General features: G+C 41.2%; 1 protein-coding gene across 1 annotated transcript in view; it reads right to left on the bottom strand.

Moving 5' to 3' along the window:
• Positions 1–20,793, bottom strand: part of LOC144727736 (acid-sensing ion channel 1-like) — a 212,294-nt gene that overhangs the window by 179,995 nt on the left and 11,506 nt on the right. Inside the window, exon 2 of the mRNA XM_078606796.1 lies at positions 9,909–10,598. Coding sequence (XP_078462922.1) covers positions 9,909–10,469 — 561 coding nt within the window. The 5' untranslated portion in view covers positions 10,470–10,598. The remainder of the gene's footprint in view (positions 1–9,908; positions 10,599–20,793) is intronic.

Below are 20,793 nucleotides of genomic sequence, written 5' to 3'. Positions count from 1 at the left end.
GCCAGCTGCGAGTCTCCCCCGGGGTCCCTGGGAAACCCATGCCAGGCCCATATGAGATGACCGCCCCTACTCGTTGTTGGGTTGCTGTTATTTTGAGGGCTGGATTGTTGACATGCATTGCAAATCTTGCATGGATATTGCATTGTTCGTTGTCCCGCTACGCGATGTATGGCAGTCAGCCGGGACGGCTGGTTTTTTTTCATGCGGGGGGAGGGGGTGATGTAGTGACATTGAATGAGTCACTGGTAGCGTGTGCTGCTGGGAAATTTATAGACAATAGAATTAGGGGTAACAGCCCATTCTACCAGTTGCACCTGTGAGCAAGGCACGGAGCCCTCTAGGGGATCCAGAGGGGTGTGGGGCCGAGGGCGAAGCCTGGCCACGATGTTCAGAATATAAGGTGAGCTCCGACTCACAGTCGGGGCTGCTGCAATCTGGAGTGGAACTCGTCGTGCCGTCGTCGTCATCTTCGCCCTCTGCAAGCTGTGGGTCTGGCAGCATGTTGGCTGTCCCGACCCGGTATATAGTTATCCCCTAAGGCTGTGAAGGCCAGCATATATGAGAGTACCTCCTACTAGTGTGTGAATTAGCACACTACACATGTGTTGTATAGTACTTCTTGACACCCAGGAGACTTGTAGAACCAGACGGAGACGAGGATTCTTACTTAAGGCTGTTTGCCGTTTATTCACACTCTTACACACTCTGTCCACTGTACACTCACTGGTTGTTACACTCTCTGCACTCGACGCTTACACCCGTTATGGCGCACGTCAGAACTCTGTCCTTCACGCGGACATCCCTTCAGCTATCTACGCCCCGGTATGGCTCCCCTTTGTCTACCCCCTCGTCTGCCCGGGCGGGGGATCAGCCATCACCGCCCGGCAATGAGGTGAGACCTCTACATCTCTAGCCCTTCTTTGGCGGCGGCTGGGATGTCATCTACGCAGGCTCTCATTCCTCTCCCAACGGCGACAACTTCACTCTCCCTACGGCGACCCCACCGTCGTCACGGGGTCCCCCTTAAGTACCCCTTGGCGGCTCCTCCCCCTAGCTCGGACCTGCCTTTGTTCCCGAAGGTACCACCTTACAGCACCCGTGACATGACATCATTCTCCGCTGTCAACTCGTTCGCACCTCCCTGTGTACGCCCTCTCATGGTTGCTCACTCTACTCCTCTACACATGTAAATACACAATATACACAATGTATATGTAATGGATGTGCAGTATATAGTATAGTAGATGCTAATGCTACACATGAAGTATATAGACTGTCCCATGCAGAGTCGGCCCAATGTTGGCATGTGGATGGAACTGTTGGCCCAATGTTCGCCCAACGTTCAATGTTTACTGGGCAGGCCCGTATTATGCAAAATAAATAGTAGGCACTGTGCCTAGGGCCTATGCAAACTAAAGGGTCTACAAAAAAAAAATACCATGTGTTTTTTTGTCTATGATAAAAAATTTTTTACCAAGATATGTTCTTAATAGATGTATATAGCAAGGATAGGCACAGTGTATATAGCCAAAGAGGCAGAGTCACGTCAATGTCAATCGTTTTTTTTTTTTCAAAAGGTGAGAAATTAACGCCGAAGATGAACTTTTCGAGTGTGTATTGCAAAATTAGCAACAACATCTTCAAATGGTGTTTTACGCACACTCTCATTCCCAATAGGAAGTAGTGCATGGGAAGACGAGCATTGTTGTTCTCTAGATGAAGTATGTGTGAAACAAGCAAGTGACAGCGGTGGTCATGACATGGGCAGCAGCAGTACGAACTGAAAAGTTATCACTGAAGGCCGACGAAACAGAAGTGCCTAGGACCTACAAGAACTTTAATTCGGCCCTGTTATTGGGGTTATTAATGTATATGCTGTATATCAACCATTATTTTATCAATCCACTGCTGAAGGCCTCTTAACATCACTGTATCTTCATTTAACTGTCCTATATTAATATACCTGTCAACCCCTTATCAGTGCCAGCTTATTACAGACCAATTCAGACCGTATTGGTCACCCCGTGGCCTTTTAAATCTCACCATTCATCCTACAAAGTCCCATCATAAGGGACAAACACAAACAAATCGACAACAAGAAATGTTGTTGTCGTATTGAAACAGCTGTACGCCGCATGGACCTCAAAACTCAATTTCCCTGTACAAGAATACGGGGTAAACCGTATGAGTTGACAGCTATGTATTAAAATATCACTATTTTAAAGCTTTATTTTTTACACGTGTACATTGTAATGTAGGTCAGTCTTACAAGAGCCTGTCGGTGTTACCGACTTGAGGTATTAACGCAGGTCGGACTAAAGCAGCCGTCACCTTGAACAGCACGTGCATTCACCTTTTGCACGGTGCTCTGCTGAATGAACAAAAATGTTTCAATTGGAGATTTTTCAGAAAATAAGACTGAACGTTATTCTTTAAACCCGCATTTTTACATATGAGGATTATTAAAATAGTTTCAGTTGTATTTTTAGTATTATGATTTCCGTTACATATGCTAATTTTTGTTATGTTTTGTCTCTTAAAATAAATTCGCAGAATTTTTGTTGTTGTTTTTAGATATTTTTAGCATTACCTGCATTACTTTTTAATCACGAATACCTGAAACACATTGCACCGCACTTGCAACAATGAGAGTGATATCACTTTGCTTATATTTGTTACTAATACTGTAAGATGAATGTAATAACACAGGACATTATTGAAAATGTAAATTAATAAGGCCGCAAAGTTGTGCTTACTAATTGAAGATATCGCATCTTATGCAGGGACGCAACTGCAAAACATATCAGAGTGTAAATACTGAAGCCAGTTAGTTATTGAAGGCAGACTGGGACGAAAATTATGCAATAAAGAGGTGGAGCTGGCTGCAGCGCTCTTGTAAAACTGAATTTGATCGTGAAAAGCAGCATACCAATGCGCCTGACGCAGAAAGTGATCATCATTGCACATTGCCTGCTACCAAATGGATGAGGACATTGCCATCGAAAAAAGAACAACAGCTAAAATGCGCACAAAGAATCATGGGAAGGTGCATGCTTGTAATTACACTGACACAGAACGAGGAAAACATTAATCAGACGACATATGTAAGATATCGACACAGTATTAACTGTTCAGATGCATAAGTGGGCATGGGCAGGACAAGTCGCTATAAGGGGATGATGGCCGGTAGTTGAGATTCATGGTGGAGTGACAGCAAAAGGAGAGAATAGCCCTGGAAGAACATCCACCATGGAGATGCGATGAGATCGGCCCATGTATACGAGCTCAATTGATTGTTGCATCACTAAATCATGCAAGATGGCAACAGCTTAGAGAAGGCTTCATCCAACAGTGAATAGATCACGGCTGATGGTGATCATTTACAACCTTGTGTCAGCCCACACTCAATCAATAAATAAATCTTTATTTTACGTGGCAATATTGCCCTCAATAAAGTATGCACCAGTGCACATTACAACGGAATGGAAATTGTACAGGAGGCACCGAGCAACAGGAATGACAAAAAGAGACCCGTCAACGACCTCAGTGGCTAACACCGACTGAGCAAAGTAAATTTTCAACCGCGCGCAAAATAAAGTGCAATCCTGCATTGCGAATAGCATAAGAAGGGTAAGTAGTAAATAAAAATAAATAATAAGTAAAGAGACAGGTTTTTTTTATTTAGATGGGATTAGTCACGTGGGTTGTTTGACCAGACATTACCAATCTGGCCAGTGCGAGTTGGTGAGAAGGATTGCCAAGGACCTAAAACAATTACTCTACTCACTCTAGATTTGAAGTTTTCGTGACTGCAAGGATCCATACTCTTTGGTTCTTTCGGTAAAGTCACGTAAGTGAAAGAAGAAAGAGAAAAAAAATAAGAATAAAAATAACTAAATTAAATCACGACGTTTCGGAAGCAACACAAGCTTCCGTCATCAGGTGGGACAACCACAGCAAAAAACTAAATACTGTGTCTTTGCCCACTACACTAATTTAGTTTTTTGCTTTGGCTGTCCCACCTTGTGACGGAAGCTTGTGTTGCTTCCGAAACGTCGTGATTTAATTTAGTTATTTTTATTCTTATTTTTTTCCACCTACGTGACTTTACCGAAAGAACCAAAGAGTATACTCTACTCACTGCTGATGTAAGCCATAGTTGGGAATTGAACTCGGATTCCCAGGTTCTAGTGTAGTGACATAGAACGGTCACTACTGTGTTGGCCCGTACGAGGGCTGGAGGCCCCAAGGGGGTGCCTGGGGGGTCACGTGCTGGAGGGATCCGGACCTTCCCAGAGGTGGGGGAAGTGAGGCGTGTCCTGGGAAGGGAGGCGTGGCCTGGAGAGCGCCAGCCACGCCTGGGCGGAGCCGGCCACGCCAAAGGAGATATAAGCGTGGTGTGAACGGAGAGCAAGGCTGTTGTACTGTACTCCAAAGTGAAGACATCATCGGTCGTCAAGTCCCGAGTCGTCGTCCTGGGCCAGGCAGGCCGTTGCCTGCCTGGTCCAGTCTGTGTCGTGTTCCAGAGTGTTAGTGAGTTGAGGAAGGTGGTCACCACCTTATGTACAGTGTTATATTACTTACCGTTTAATAAATAGTGTTGCCTCCAAGCTGCGTGTGTGTGCACCTAATTGGAACCTACTACACTAGTATCAAGCTGCATAGATTTGGCAGTGACATTACGGCCTAACAAAAACATTGAATGTAATAACTCAAGTCATCATAACTTAATTGTCCATAATAGAGGTTGTTTTGGGTTAGATCGCTTAAATATAAGTGTGTCGTTAAACTCACCACCACCCGACACAGCTAATTAGTAAGGTTTGTCACGTAAACAAAACGTGCCATTTCGATATCCTTTCAGTACACCGGTAACAAATTGATCATAATAACATGTTCTGTTGATTCTACAATCATATTTCTCATATCAGTTGCCTGACTTCATATACATAATTTCTGAAATATTCTGAGACATTTCCTATAAATAAAAGATCTACAAAATAAACACGAAACAAACATGCACACATTTGCATATATTTCCATGAAGACAAAGATTCCCCATATTACGAATTTCTCACTTTCAAAACCAGTTATCAATTCTGATATCCGTTAACGGTTTAGCAACCCTACTAACCACTGCACTATCATTCCACCCTGGTACAGCATATATAATATATACAACTACTTTATTGTCTACAAACATATACGGTAATGTATTATATAATATCCTGTGCTTTTATCTGTATACAGCCCAGTTATATGTATAAAAAGAAAAGTTTAGAAACAACATGTACTGCTGGGATTTCGTGAGATGTCCCCCACCCACCAGTCTGCTGGGTTGTAACAAACTCGGCGCTGCAATCAATATAAATCTTCCAGGTGAAAAGTTGCACAGACATCGGCTGTGTCAACTCTATTCTCTTCCACTTCTCAAGGAGAAAAATAAAAGTTAACACAACATGTGCGGATAACCTTATCACATTTGTCGGGTAAAATATACGTGATGTGCCTTTCGATAAATTAGAACAATAACAGGCTTGCTGAAACACAGGACAGCTGCTGCCGTTTCTCACCTGCTTTCTCACAAAAAGCCAAACATCAACAATTCACTGATGCCTCATCCGAAATCCCAGATGCCAAATAAACCGGTTTACATTTCCCATGTGATAAAAATAGCAATATCGTATTCAACACGATGTGATACATGATTTTTAACAACATCTGTCAAGGATTTATGTGGAAAATTATTTTTTTCCAGATCAAAACACACGTTGTCATCAGACCAATATTAACCATCTGTGTATTTCCAACACAGTACTTCATGTAAACATTTCCCAAATCGTAATGACAGCACTATGACTTAAAACGTAAATAATTAATGTGTTTTACCAGTTCATTTGAACTTTAAACGGCACTAAATTTATCACTGATTATATACTGAGTCACTGGTAGACTGACTAGAATGGGCGTTCGACTAATATCCAGAGCCAGAGTCGAAGTTCAGTGGATATGGTTTGCCATGTCGAGGAATATTATCCACGTTGCAGACCCAGACGTGGCTGAAATTAATCCATGGGTTTTAATCTGGCAATTATTAACCCTTACGAGATTAGGGGAATGTCTGCAATATTTCTGAATAATTCCTGTAATGCCATTTCTACCCATTTTATCACTTACTGCTCCGTTACATACATTCTCAATTGTGAAGGCTTGCAGGTGACAATTAGCAATATATCTTTCTTTGTGCCCTATATTTGAAAACCCTACTCAGCCTGCACCAGACTAAATGATTAATTCTGTTTATGTTGTCAAATTAAGCAAGTCATTGTATTCACAATCTCCAAAACATAAATTATTTATAAATTATTTACACGCAAAATTAACTTATAGGTAATATGTACTTCGTTAAACCTTTCAATTAAAGATTCGTTAAAAAGCATGGTAAGTCAAAATTGGTTAGCCACAATCGTTTTTAATGACCTTAGTGTAAAAAAACAGTTAATAGCCGAAGGATATATGATAGACGCCCAGGTTTGAACATAAAGCACAAATGCTCTTCCGAGGTCAAGGGGAGCTTTCTGGTTCTTATGACCATCAAAGTAAAATAATTTGCTGTGGCCAAGGGTAAGGCTCTATTTTTTTTGCACACTGCACACGATTTAGTAAAGCATTAAGGCCAAGCAGATGGACTATTTAGAAACGTTACTGGACCAATTTGACATTTGAAAAGAAATATTGTTGCAATTGATTGAAATAGAGCATTTTTTCAATATAGGAAACATTTTTTGCATTATTTCCTGTAAACGGTTTGTTGTAATCACATTCACCATTAGTTCTGGAATTTACCTTTTTTTGTCGAAGAGTAAGAGACTTTGTGTCTGTGAGATAACGAGAGCCTTCGTAACACGCACTTCCAGAATCATCTCAGTCTCAGAGGCAACACATCCATTACTTATGTATCTTCTTGTTTACCGCATTTGATATTTCACCCAATTCACGTTAGTGTACATTAACCAAAGAGGGCATACGTTTAGCTGGATTACACATATCTAGCAAATAGAGCTGGGCAATTTCCCAGAATCCTAGGCTAAAATTGTCACCACCGTATTCTTAGAATCAAATACAATTCCTAACAGGTTTTTTGGGGGGAACAGTGGAATATTGGAATCGTTGTGCGGGAGGCACGGCCAACATATAGTCCTGTGTGCTGTTCAGCCAAGAAGGGAGGACCCATTGGGCCTGACTTGGTCTAACTAGCTGGTATCGACCAGATTCTGGTCCATACCAGCCACTCTATATTGACGATATTTGCATTGAAATGTATGCCTGATGCCTAGTGCATGGAATTGGCCCAAATTCACCTTAATCTTGGTGTGGAATTCAGGCAAGAAAGGAGGCTCATATTGCCTGGCTGGCCTTGTAGTATTGCTATTGAAATTAATAGGGTTTCTACTGGATGATTCCTATTAATTAAAACAATCACCACTCATTTCGATAAAGATTCGTGCCATTGCTATTGAAATGGATTCGGATTCTAGGCGACAATTCTTCGGACTCTCATGGAATACCAATTCTTTAAATGGAGATACATAAATCACCATTGGAAGGAACAGGTAGTCTACCAAATTATTCTTCGGATCATTCATTTTGATGGTGATTCCTGCATCTCCATATGCATGAATTTGGTTCTACATGATGATTACTTTTGGTGACAGAATCCCTGTAGAGGACCCCTTTTAAGGGAATTGTAGCTTTGAATACGTGTTTATCTCCCATAGATAAAAAGTAATTCCTGAAAGTATCACCCAACACTTGTGCAAAGCAGGTGATACTAGACTGTGACCGTGTGGATATTTGTCCATTTTGGCATTGGTTTATTGTTTTTTGAATCAGGTGCAGAGAAACATGGTTTGCGCTGAGTCTATCACATTGTGCTACAGTACATATTTCTTAGACTGCCTTTTTAATTTGAAAACTTTGCTTTGACTGTCATTTTTCGTATCCTACCAAGCTCCTGTAGTAGATATGAGAGTCACAGGGATTCTCTATGGGGGTTTTCTTTTCTTTAAATCTTAAGCCAACAGCTACCACTCAGCTGAGTTAATATTGTTTCTACTGTGCTGTTCCATGACCTCATTTACTTAAACCTAGATGGGACATTCGATAGAAATCGAAGTTGATATTCTGCATCCTGGTGCATTTTTCCAAATTGTGATGAGCTGCCATATGCTGTGAAAATTGCTATGCATGTCTTTCATGAAATGACAGTCGCATTTGCTCTGTTTTATTTCATCGCGGTAATAACATTCACCTATCCATCATTTGATAGCTGAGTCTTTTCAGACTCTAGCAATTAGGTCACGCCTTAAACCTTCCAGCGGCAGGGACGTGTGCTTGGTTGATTTTTCACTGTGCCTTAGAGGATTCTGAATCGATGGTCAACATGCATGTCTAAAAAGCCCCAAAAAGCCAAGCATGTAGACGTCAGCTGTTTCTCTACGACAGATGACGCAGCATCCACAGTACCAAAGAAATTTAGAATATACTCAAAAGATGAGAACCACTTGTGAAGTTGTGTTGCTGCCATAGAATTTGTCAAAATGTATGCTGAACTTCTTTTAGCACCCTGTGTAGCCAACTGATTCGCACATTTTTCACATAAGTATGGCAAGGATTCAGTGAACTTAAAACAAAATCTATTTGTCGATGTGTAAAAAGGGAACACATTACATATATGAGATTCCCGCATGCAAATTTAAAAACAATCTTAACTGGTTATGTGTCCTCTTACTCTTGGCCTTCATGTTAATAAAAAAAAACTATCATCATTTTACTGGTGCAATGGCACACAGCAACTTCTACATTTTCCAAGCATTATATTGGTGTGTTTTTTGAGTACTGTATATAATTTTCCAAAACCTGTGTTTTTCAGATGTAATTGTCAATTTTACTAAATATTTCATGTTACCCGTGTTTCCACTTCAACTAATAAATAAATAGCACCTTAACACATTTATACTTTAAAAGTGAAATTTAAAAACATTAAATACTGTCAATTATACCAATTTAAACCAATATTGTCTGCATCTTACATCATCAGCTGTATTGTAGCACTTGAAATTACATTTTCGAAAATGTGCATCTTACATTATGCACTGAGAAGTTGAGCAAGAACTTGTATCTTGCCTTTCTCTTGCTAAACAAGTTTACAACTATTGCAACACTCTTGCGAGGCTGCGATTAGGTTTGTTAACGATTCATGCCCCAGCGATTCGCTTATTTGTCCTGATTCATGGTCATAAGATTTTTTTTTTTACATTCCAGTGAATGTAGCAGCCTCTGGTGGCTGCAGGTATCACGTGAGCCTATTACACGATACAAACAAATGTAAAAAATAAACATCGATTCTGATATGAATATCACGCGAGTATTGAGAGCTTAAAGAATAAATGTTTCGATATATTACTGTAGACTGTGTAGTAATATGTAGGTCTGTCAGTTTGTTTGAAAAATGCACAATTAGACATTAGAGACCTTCATAAATCTCATTCGGGATCTTGGTAGGTTAAGATGTTTAATTAGGCACGAAAATATTGTGTTTCGAGCACGCCATGAGCAATATGTGAACAAAGCAGATGTTATTCTAGCCTTGATTCTAAATATCAATGCGCTAGACCTCCAAGCAATTCGCCAGCATACCAAGTGTAATTGGGCATTTGGATGTATAAACAGGCATTTCGAAAGGTTAGGAAAGGAAAGGAAGTTACTTGACTGTGCTTGCAATGGCAGAGAGCATGGCATTTCAAAAAACTATCTCTGCCAAGTCCAAGGTCAACAATATTGAAATTTTAACACCGAATTTTTTTTTATCATTACGACATTGTCTTATCGTGCGATATGCAACTCACAGTTGTGAAGTTACTGGGCGTGCAGGTCACTCCTCGAAACTTGCAGTTGAGCATCATGTCTTTGAGCTCGTGGCCCGTGCGCTCATAGAATTCCCGCATGCTGAACGGACGAGACTTGAAGTTCCTGAAGTCGGCTCGCTCCCGCAACTGCGCCAGGATGTGGGGATCCACCAGGTCCGGGTCGGGCACCTCCAGGCGCTCGTTGAGGAGAGCCAGAAACCAGCCGGCATGGTACAGGTCGTTGCGCGTCATGCGGGAGAAGCGGAACTCGTTGAGGTTGCAAAACGTGACGGCTGGGAAGTTCATGCGACGGGCGGCCACCTCGTCGAGCGCGGTCACGTGCGGGTACTCGAAGAAGTACTGCACGCGCTCGGCGCACTCGAGCAGCAGAAGGCCCAGCGAACCCAAGAAGGCGAGAGTCCAGATGGCGCGTCGCACCGACAGACGCCCGAACACGAAGATGTGGTTGATGCCATGGAGCGTAGAGCTGTTTGCAAATGCCTGCAGGTTGGACGGCGGAAGACTGTCAATGCTGTCCTCTGAGCCAACCTTTAGATCCATCTCTTAAGGCTACTTTGCACTCTTCCAGTTATTGATGAAAAAGTCATACACTCTGCCGCCAAATGATTTGCAGGTGTCAGACTGTGGTGACCTTTGAACGAACGACGTCTTGTCTTTTCGTTTTCAAGCCTTGCACACAACAACAACAAAAATGTGTTAGAATACATTTCAATACAAATGCTACTCCAGACAGAAGACTATGCTACAGTGGTAATACCTTCTTTAAGTAAAAGTACTTTTCAAGCACTTAATGTGGAAACGTGGGTAAAATCGGTTCATTCTAATCTGCGGCAGCCACGACATCATCATAAATGACTGCAAAGCAATCTAAAGAATGTGTTTAAAGGAATGTTAAATTGTTAACAAATATAGCACAGCAACAAGCAATCTGGAATTTGCAATACCTAATTCCTTTATCAGTGATGTTTTTGTCCTCATATGCTGTGCATCAGCCGCATTTATTTCCGTTTAGCCTCAGACTGAAGTGATGTTTATTTGCAAGTAGAAATAATTTTTGAAAGCGTCTTTTAATTGTTTTTACATTCTGCATTTCAAATGTAACTGTGTGGTACAATGGCCCAACAATAATTATATGTCATGTACCAAAATATGAGAATAGGTTTTCCCCTTTTTTCTGGCAACAAAACAGGTGTAAGCATGTTAAAACACCAAACTGTAACCTTTTACAAGGAATCATATCTGCATTTACCACAATACTTGTGGTCAGAATGCAAACAAAAAACACACTGATAATATATGCATTGTCTTTGAAACTGATTGGTCCACACCAGAGACAGCTTTCTTTCGAGGCACCTTTTGGTGTCTTCTGGTCTAACACCGTTAGACCAGAATGCATATATTATCAGAGTATGTTTTTTGTTTGAATTCTGACCACAAGTATCGTGGTAAATGCAGACATGATTCCTTGTAAAAGGTTTCAGTTTGGTGTTTTAACATCTTAACACCTGTTTTGTTGCCAGAAAAAAGGGGAAAACCTATTCTCACAATAATGATATGCCTGAAGTGTATAACACATACAGTAACCTTAACATTTGCTTGACATCCCAAAGGTGCTCAGGAGCCAGACCAAAAAGAGCAGCTATGCACATTTCCATTGCTCTTTGGCTACAATCCAATCTTCCCACTAACCAGTTGCATCAGATGCAAAAGCCACCTCTGATATTGCAGCGGAGCTCAAAAAGGAACAAATTCCCGAGAATAATTTGTGTACGCTGTGCCATTTTACCCGATTCCAAAAGGACAACACAAAGATTATGGTATTACCATTGCTATGCTGCAAAATTAAATAATCTCGTATTTTTTTGTTGTGAACCATATATTTTTTGTAACTCAACCTCTCACCTGTACCACTGAGGTGTTTTGCGTTAATTTTCATATGAAAGCTGTTGGTTTATCTGTATCCAATATACAATGGAACCCACTTTAACTTCTTCTCCCAACTACCAGGGAGACATTGGACATGTATTCACACTCCCCATGATGATTTTTACAAAAACACATCAGGGTACATTTTAATCTCTGGCAATTTTTGTAAAATAAAAAAACTACACCTCGAAGAACTGCCATGGCTACACATATTGAAAGTGATTTCTTTTTTAATGAGATAAAACCGTAAAGGCGCAGCGGTCCTGCAGATACTTCCTCGTGCCACTGCTGCAAGATAGGGCTCACTAGAAGGCCCATCTAGGAGGTATTTTGGCCTAATCTTCCAAGTAGGTCATAAGTCCTGGAAAAGATGGGCGTACTCACACTTTACCCCACCAATCACGACCTGTCGATAGACTAACTATGGTGTACTAATTTTTTACAGCCGAGCAGACAGAGGTGGGGGATTTAATAAAAGTTGCCATTGTTTCATCCACTACGCCAAGGTACTGAACCGGTGACTGTAAGCCCAGTCCGCTGACCATTACACCACAGCATCCCTGGTGAGATAAAACCCAGGGAAACCACATGATAGCTATATAAATATATGCTTTATGTTAAAATATTACTCAAATATACGTATATAATGCAAAATACTATACTGATATAGCAATCAGATTGTCGAAGTGATGAATTAATAACAAATATTGTAGCATTATACTGAGCCTTTGTTAGACTATAAAAATACATTGACTGGGTGTAAATTGATGCTATTTATTTCCACATGATAAGCCACTTCGTCAAGCTATCATTTGTGGCCAGGTCGCTTCTGAAAAATAACGCATATCTTTATGGGCTTTACCTTGTAAAATAAAACATTGTTTCGTTCATTCTACTTATTTCGAGTGATTTGCTTATTTTTCCTAGACTGCACTCCAATCGTTTTTTTGTATTGTTTGTTGTAACTATCTGACCTGCCCCTACTGGACATCTGTAAAAAAAAAAGCGTCATAGCTCCTCCGATTTCTCCAGGAGAAATAAATATTCTGATTCTAAATTCTGATGCATTCATTGAAGTGCACACAAAGACCTAAATAAAACAAAAAAATATTAATGCATAAATTAAACCCATTTGCAACAAATCAACAGCCACAGTAATATTGTGTGAAGAAAATAACAATGTAAATACATTTACAAGGGGGAGGCAGACAAGGCAAGACGCTTCCACCAAAGTTGTACACAGGGACATGGATGTCTGAAAACAGTATTGGGTAGACACACGCGTAAATGGATGAAATATTAACCATCTCGGATTTGCCCATGATAGTCATGATGACTACCAATTAAAATTAAGTAAGAAAAATGAGTGAAGAACTTAATTTTAAAAAAGGCTCCTAAGTTAGACTCAGAATAGGTATACGCTAAACAAAAGTCACGTACAAGAATGTATCTAAAACACTGAAGATATCTGCAGGAGGAGCACAACTGGAGAAAAATAAATAAAGTATATCTATGGCAGATATTGAAGGTAGACGAGGATCAAAACATTGAAATAGAGAGGACAAGAGCAGGTTGGAATACTTTTGTAAAAAATTACTTAATACTCAGATGGAAATCAATTACCAATGTGCCTAAATAAGAAATGTTTTAATCAATGTAAAGTATACTACTTGTTCTGACATATGAATGAGAAGAATTGACATTGACCAAGAAAATGGAACAGATACTGAAAAGTGCCCAAAGAATCATTAAGAGGTGCATGCCTGGGATTAAAACGAGAGACAGGAAGTTGGAGACACGAGCGTGAACAGGACACCACTCGAAGGGACGCTATCCCATGGTTGATACTGACACAGGAGTGGCAGCCAAAGCGGATGTCCATCAAGATAGGCTGGGGAGTCCTTCATCCAGCAGTGGATTGACCATGGCCGCTGATGACAATGATAATGATAATCTGCAGGGGCATGTGTTTTATACCGTTCTTTCGAGGGAAAAAACATGTAACCTATGCAGTACATAATCCACAAAACGCTTATGTATGTAACATACTGTATAGAGATTTTAAATGGGTAGTAAGAATGCATTTTCTTTCTGTCAACCTTATGGGTTGGCTCAGATAGCAAGATGTTGAAAGCTTTGTACTCACTGTAATGTAAACAGCTGGTATATGAACTGCCATTTGCCACGAGTGTGTTGTGCTCTAGTATGTGGAAAATCATATTGTGGACGATACCCTCGTTGCACACGTTACCCGTTCAGCGATCTTCAGTTTTCAAAACCCACTTGAGCAGTGCGGCATGAAAAGGTAAGTGACATTGTAATGACTTCTAAATTCAACAGAAATCCTATTTCAGGAACTAAAGTGGCATGTTTTGGTAAATAGGCTGATGTTTAGAGCACATTAAAAAGGACTCGGCCCCCAGCTATTCTGCACAAAATACCACCGTCTGTTTCACAGCAATATCAGCCAATTTATATGGCTGGCGCAGAGCGTAATGATCATTCCAGATACCATATGGAGGATGCATCAACCAGCATGAACTAAATGCTTTTAAGTCATACCAACTGGGTGACAATATGAAAGGGGCATGGACACCATTGTTTTTCCTGAACCCCATGACTCTCAGGGAGGCGGAGTGATAATACACTGCAGGCACTGCTAGTACCATTGGTAGTTTGACTCCTTACATTTAGTATTATGCCCATACAAGTCCTCTGATTAGTGTGAGCTGCCGAGATACTTTTGGCAGGATAAGAATTACACATCCGTCTAATCGTTGCCTCCTGCCAGCTTGACTTTTGTTGTACAGCCAAGCATGATTGTCATCCACTCTCATTTCATTAAGAGAAGAGCTATATGACGTTGTGCATGAGATGTTTTTTTTACCTTTCATGGGAGTTGGCATATAATGTATATTTTCCAGGGAATTCATTTCTCCACGTCATAGCATTTTAATCGGCACCTCGTAACCAAAGACAATACTTGTTCACTCATTTCCCCGCCAAACAATTGTTAAATGCTGCCTGTGCTTCTCTAACATCGCGTGTACATGTGTAGTGCTCGCACCGACACGACAGCTTCTTGTCTTTCCTCTTTACGTTATTTAGCGTATTTCGATCAACACTCCTCCATCCAGCATCGCTCAACGTTCCTCCCGCTAACACCGATCTACAGTTCTCCTCCGCGCTCTCCGCTCGCTCGCCGCGTTCCGCCAGCCTCACTCGCTCCCCATCACTCCTCCGTCGACTCTCCTCTCCACTCTCTCCGCCACAGTTTGGCTGCTCTTTATCAGCTCCGCCGTCCCACTCTGTCGTAACTACATCAGCTTCTCTTCCCACACTCCAGCCGCTTCCTACTGGCTTCGTCGTCTCACTGTTACTCTACACTTCTCCACTGCTACCCTACACTTCTCCACTGCTACCCTACACTTCTCCACTGCTACCCTACGATTCTCCACTGCCACCCTACACTTCTCCACTGCTACTCTATACTGTTACTAGCTCTGCTGCTCCGACTCTTCCATCCTCTGTCTCCTCCCAGGCGCGAACTCTCGTCTCCTCCAAAAACCCCCTGTCTTTATCCCCGAGCCAATTAATCCCCAATTAATCAGGGGCATCCCCCGCGACGCCACTCGCCCCCCCTGCCACTTGCTATGTTTTTTCCAGACAATGCGGCGCCACTCCTTGACAACAACACCCTCTCGGCCAATCAGCGCCCGGCGTCCTTAATTACTCTCTGCCACCTGCTATCATCTTCAGACAGCGTGGCCCCACATCCCGACAACAACAACGACCAGCCAATCAGCGCCCCGTGTCCTTATTTGCTCCCACTGTACGCCGCGTGCACGCACACCGACCTCCGCGCGTGACGCGTACTTTCAGGCACTACACATGTGTACATACTGTGTAATCAGTAACAGTCGCCATCACCATATCTGCTGGATGAAGGCCTCCCCAAGCCATCACCATCTCTCACGGTATGGTGCTTGCAAGCATCTGTTTAGATTCTCCACCTGAGTTGATTTCATGACACCATCTCTGCGGTGGACATCTGCATCGGCATGTTCCTCCTTTAGCTGCCACTCCATTCTTCGTGTCAAGCACCGGCCAGCAACGCTTCTAGTAACGGTGTCCTGCCCAAACCCACATTACTTAAGTAAATATGATGTCTCTAAGATGAGGATGTTATCTGATCCACGTTTTCTTATTTCTGTCCCTCATTGTGATTCCAAGAATGCAACCCCTCCATGCTTCGTTGTGCACGTTGAAACTTCTGTTTCAATTTATTTATCAATGTACATGTTTCTGATCTGTTTGTCATCGCAGGTAAAACTCGAGAATAGAGTGAAGGCAAATTCCGACGCTCGTGATGCACAACGTCGCATGCAAACATCACGTCGCGAGTGATGGAATTAGACCGCGCGTGCAGGCGTTGAGTACCGCATACCACACCTATCAATTGTCCACGGAATGCACGTTTTGCATCGAAAGCTGTCTCTGGTGTGGACCAATCAGTTTCAAGACAATGCATATATTATTAGAGTATGTTTTTTTTGCATTTTGACCACAAGTATTGTGGTTAATGCTGACATGATTTCTTGTAAAAGGTTTTAGTTTGGTGTTTTAACAACTTAACACCTTCTAGATTTGAAGCTTTCGTGACTGCAAGGATTCTTACTCTTTGGTTTTGTCGGTAAAGTCGCGTAGGTAAAAAATAAAATAAAGTAAACAACTAAATTAAATCACGACGTTTTGGGCGCAACACAGGTGGGGATAACGTAGCGAAAGCACAACCGCTTAAGCGATTTTTTTACCTACGTGACTTTAACGAAAACACTTAACACCTGTTTTATTGCCAGATAAAAGGGGAAAACCCTCTTCTCTACAAAGATTCAAATGCTCAGAGGAGCAGTATTATAAATGGATAATGCCTCTTTAATGCAATGCCGAGTGCAGTGATATTTAGTACATTTAAAGTGGTGTTAAAGGTTACATAGCAAAACAAATTACCTGAAACCAGAAAATACATGCTGAGGAAGGGGGCAGAGATCGAGAGACGATAACACTAAACTAAAGATCGAATCCACAAGACTCTGTACAACGATTAGGTAAAGAATGAGAGAATGCATTGAAGGACACAACGCACGCACGCATTAAAGACATCACAGTAAGAATCACTGAAGCCATCACCACAAGCAATGAAAGCTTGAGGGATGTAGAGTAAAACATTTGAGAGTCGTGAAGTTGACAATGCTGCTCTGCAATGTCTCATTCTATTGCTTTAAAGGTAAGGTTTACAAACAATGTAGCCCATTCCATTACACTACTGGTAATACTCTTTGATTCTTTCAGTAAAGTCACGTAGGTATTAAAATAAAATAAATCACGACGTTTCGGGCGCAACACAAGCGTCCATCATCAGGTGGGAAAGCATGGCATGCTGCTGATGCAGACTGTTTTAAAAATCTATTCTCTTTTAAAACAGTCTGCATCAGCAGCAGACCATGCTTTCCCACCTGATGACGGACGCGTGTGTCGCGCCCGAAACGTCGTGATTTATTTTATTTTTATACCTACGTGACTTTACCGAAAGAACCAAAGAGTATGGATTCCTGCAGTCACTACCGGCAATGTTTGTGAATGGAGTCGCATTCTATGACTCTAGAGCAGTGAATGTTGTCACGCCGTGGCGTGCACACCTCTGGTGTGACACCTTTTGGGTGGTGCACGAGGCAATTCACGTAACGGTGGCGGTTACGTGGCGAATGGCCACGCGGTGTTAATTCTCAAACGATGCACTCATATCTGGTGTATGCAATGTGGCGAACGCGTGGGAAGCCTCTGCTATCCACGTACTGTGATCGTGCCTGCTCTCTCTCATTTATCACATTTATATTACAATTTACTTATTCCGTGCGTCAGAAAAATCTAGTCTGCCTTTCATATCACGTGAGCCTTCGAGCTTCCACCGCTGTTTCATGATGATGGTATAACTGACTCCAATTATTGTTGTACAGTATAGATTGTTTTAAGTGCCATTAAAGTGTCCGTAATTTGGTAAGTATATAGTTCATTGTTATTAAAGTATTGCTTAGTTCATTGCGTGTATATACGTTTAAATGTTCGTATTGTTTCTGTTATTTCGTTAAATGTAACACCATTTACAAACGCCACTCATTTAAATGAATGCAAAACGTGCATTCCGTGGACAATTCATAGGTGTGGTATCAACGCCTGCACGTGCGCTCTAATTCCATCACGAGCGACGTGACATGCGTCGTTGCATGCGACGTTGTGTGCATCACGAGCGTCGGAATTTTTTCCTTCGTTCGATGAATCGCGACACGGATAATGACCAAACATGCTGACGCACACACGGCGGCTGATGTATATCATGTATTATTATCATCATCATCGTCCTGTAGAAGCTGCGGAGAAGAGGGATTGACCTTCGACTGTGCCAAGATTAATGGGAGCTGCGGAGAGAAATAGGCAGCGGTTTTGGAGAAAGGGAAGGGAGCGTTGCGTTTTAACGTACCACGTCTAGCATAGAACGTATGTGTTGCATGTGTTGCTAATGAAGACAATCTGGGGTTTTTTTGGCCGCATTCCTTTCATATTTATGATACGGCTATTTTCTAAATATCGTGAACGGAAATGGTTTCATCGATGCCAATGCCAAGGAATGGAGCGTGTCTGAGCAGGCTGCTGCCCTCCTCCCTCCTCGTGAGGTCGAGAGCGATGAGACGCGTGGGTTGTTGCATTGCGGGATCGTGAGAGGTGGCCGCGGTGTGGGGGGCAGGCACTCATCGAGCAGTGGATTGATCGCAGCTGATTATCATGATGAATGCCATTGGCACGAGTATGCTAAACGTCCATATATTTACAACACGTGCTGACGAGGACATGTTACTGGGGATGCATTGCACTTCATGTGATTGTTGAAGGGATAAAACATTAGGCTTTTCCATACATTCCCATGATTGATTTCATGTCTGGACAATTTTGCATCATTTATGAGTACTTCTCCTGACCTATACCCGTATCTGGATGTTAGACATTCACGTATGCAATGTCATTACCTGAATTCGCCCATAAACAATACGTGTGAGGTTTTTTGTGTGTGTCCATTACACATTGTATATGAATACATTGAACATTGTAATATATATATAGTAAAATCAGTGTGACCATTAATCTTTAAAACAGATTAGGGGCCATCCATTGAGTAGGTACGCAACAATCTGTCAAAGCCTGAACCCTCCCTGTACGCACGTGGACTTTTTACCCCCCCCCACCCGAATCCTATAGAACGAGCGATATTTAATCCACGCAGAAACGATCAAGGATTAATAATATTAACGTGTTTAAGCAAACAGATAGTCCACCGCCGGACTATCTAACACATTTCAAGGTTAATGTAGACAAATGATACTAACAATTATTTTACAAGCTTTTATTTAACTCACTGTGTCTGTTGTTGTTGTTGTCGTATCCTCAAATCTTGTACCCACTTTCCAATGTGGTATCGACTGCAAACTTGGTATACTTATGTCATACTGATGATAATACTATATTCTATCATTTTAAAAAAACAATTTAAAACATTATTTTCTTTCTTTTATGTTTCGGCTTGGGTCTAATTGTCCAAGCTAAACTGACGTTAGCTGTAATTATGGCAAGCCTCGGGGCCACTTCCTAGAGTCGTGCAGTTCTGCCATTACTCGTACGGTACATTTCATTAAAGCGTGTTTTTAAAAACGTTTTTTTAAATATTACTTATTTTCATCTGATTGTGACAATGAGACCATGAAGGATGGTGTTGACTTGGATATGCCTTCATCCAGCAGTGGATTGATCAAGGCAGATGATGACAGATTAATATATATTTTTTATAATAATCATTATTGGCAAAAATGGATTTTTGTAGATAAGTTTCATGACTATTATCACATTTTGATTACTATTATCACACTGCCTATGACAAACGTACCCAGAATGTGCCCAGTCTCGTCAGATCTCGGAAGATCAGCGGGTATGAGCCTAGGTAGTGTTTGGATGGGAAAGAACCATGCATTAAAAAGAGGACTTATATAGGCTGCTACAGGGCTACACTGTCAGCAGACAGCAATGCAGATAAATCAATTACTGCACTGTACTATGCTCCAATGTCTATGCACCTTGCCTTCACTGGCTCGCACGACCACCGTGGTGAAGTATGGTCAAATAACCCTCGTGGCCTGCATAGCATGGAGACGTCCTTAACCAGCAGTAGATTGACAAAAGAGCTGTACATATAAAATACTTACAATAAATTTGGTGGTCTATTCTAAAACCATCTGAAAAGTCAACATCTCTTTGCCTGTGAAATGTACTCGCACTCAATACTAAAACTCGTATCATAAAATTGCAACAATGTAATAGTTATTTTAAATTCGAATTCATGTATAATTATTGTGTGTATCTGAAGTGACTCATGAGAATGTGGAAACATCTAATTCAGTGTGACCATAATTTACAGACATAAGTTAATGCAAGACATGTATCAGAAAAAAACAAATACTGTATAACGGTCATATTGCATTAAAGGGGCATTATTACATTTCAATTCTTACATCCATCTCACTAGAAAACAACTAAGATTCACAAAACCCACGGATATCGAAATTATTTTGTAAATGATGCAATGATTTATGTGCCACATTGGACACTTAATTCAGTCCATATGGATGGAAAATTAAACTGAGCAAACATTATTTTGATGAGTATAAATAATTACTGCATGTTTTTAGATTATTTTATTTAACATAACGTCCTAGTTTTATCAATCATGCATTGGAAAATTATCTCAAATTACTGTTAATTTATCGTTGTAATCTAACGTTTTTCTTCACTGTGAAATTAATAAACAGTTCAATACTGTTGTAACATCCTTTAC

This window comes from Lampetra planeri, chromosome 2, assembly GCF_965212315.1.
Source record: "Lampetra planeri chromosome 2, kcLamPlan1.2.h2, whole genome shotgun sequence".
NCBI classification, from domain to species: domain Eukaryota; kingdom Metazoa; phylum Chordata; class Hyperoartia; order Petromyzontiformes; family Petromyzontidae; genus Lampetra; species Lampetra planeri.
This window is presented reverse-complemented; position numbering and strand designations above follow the sequence as displayed.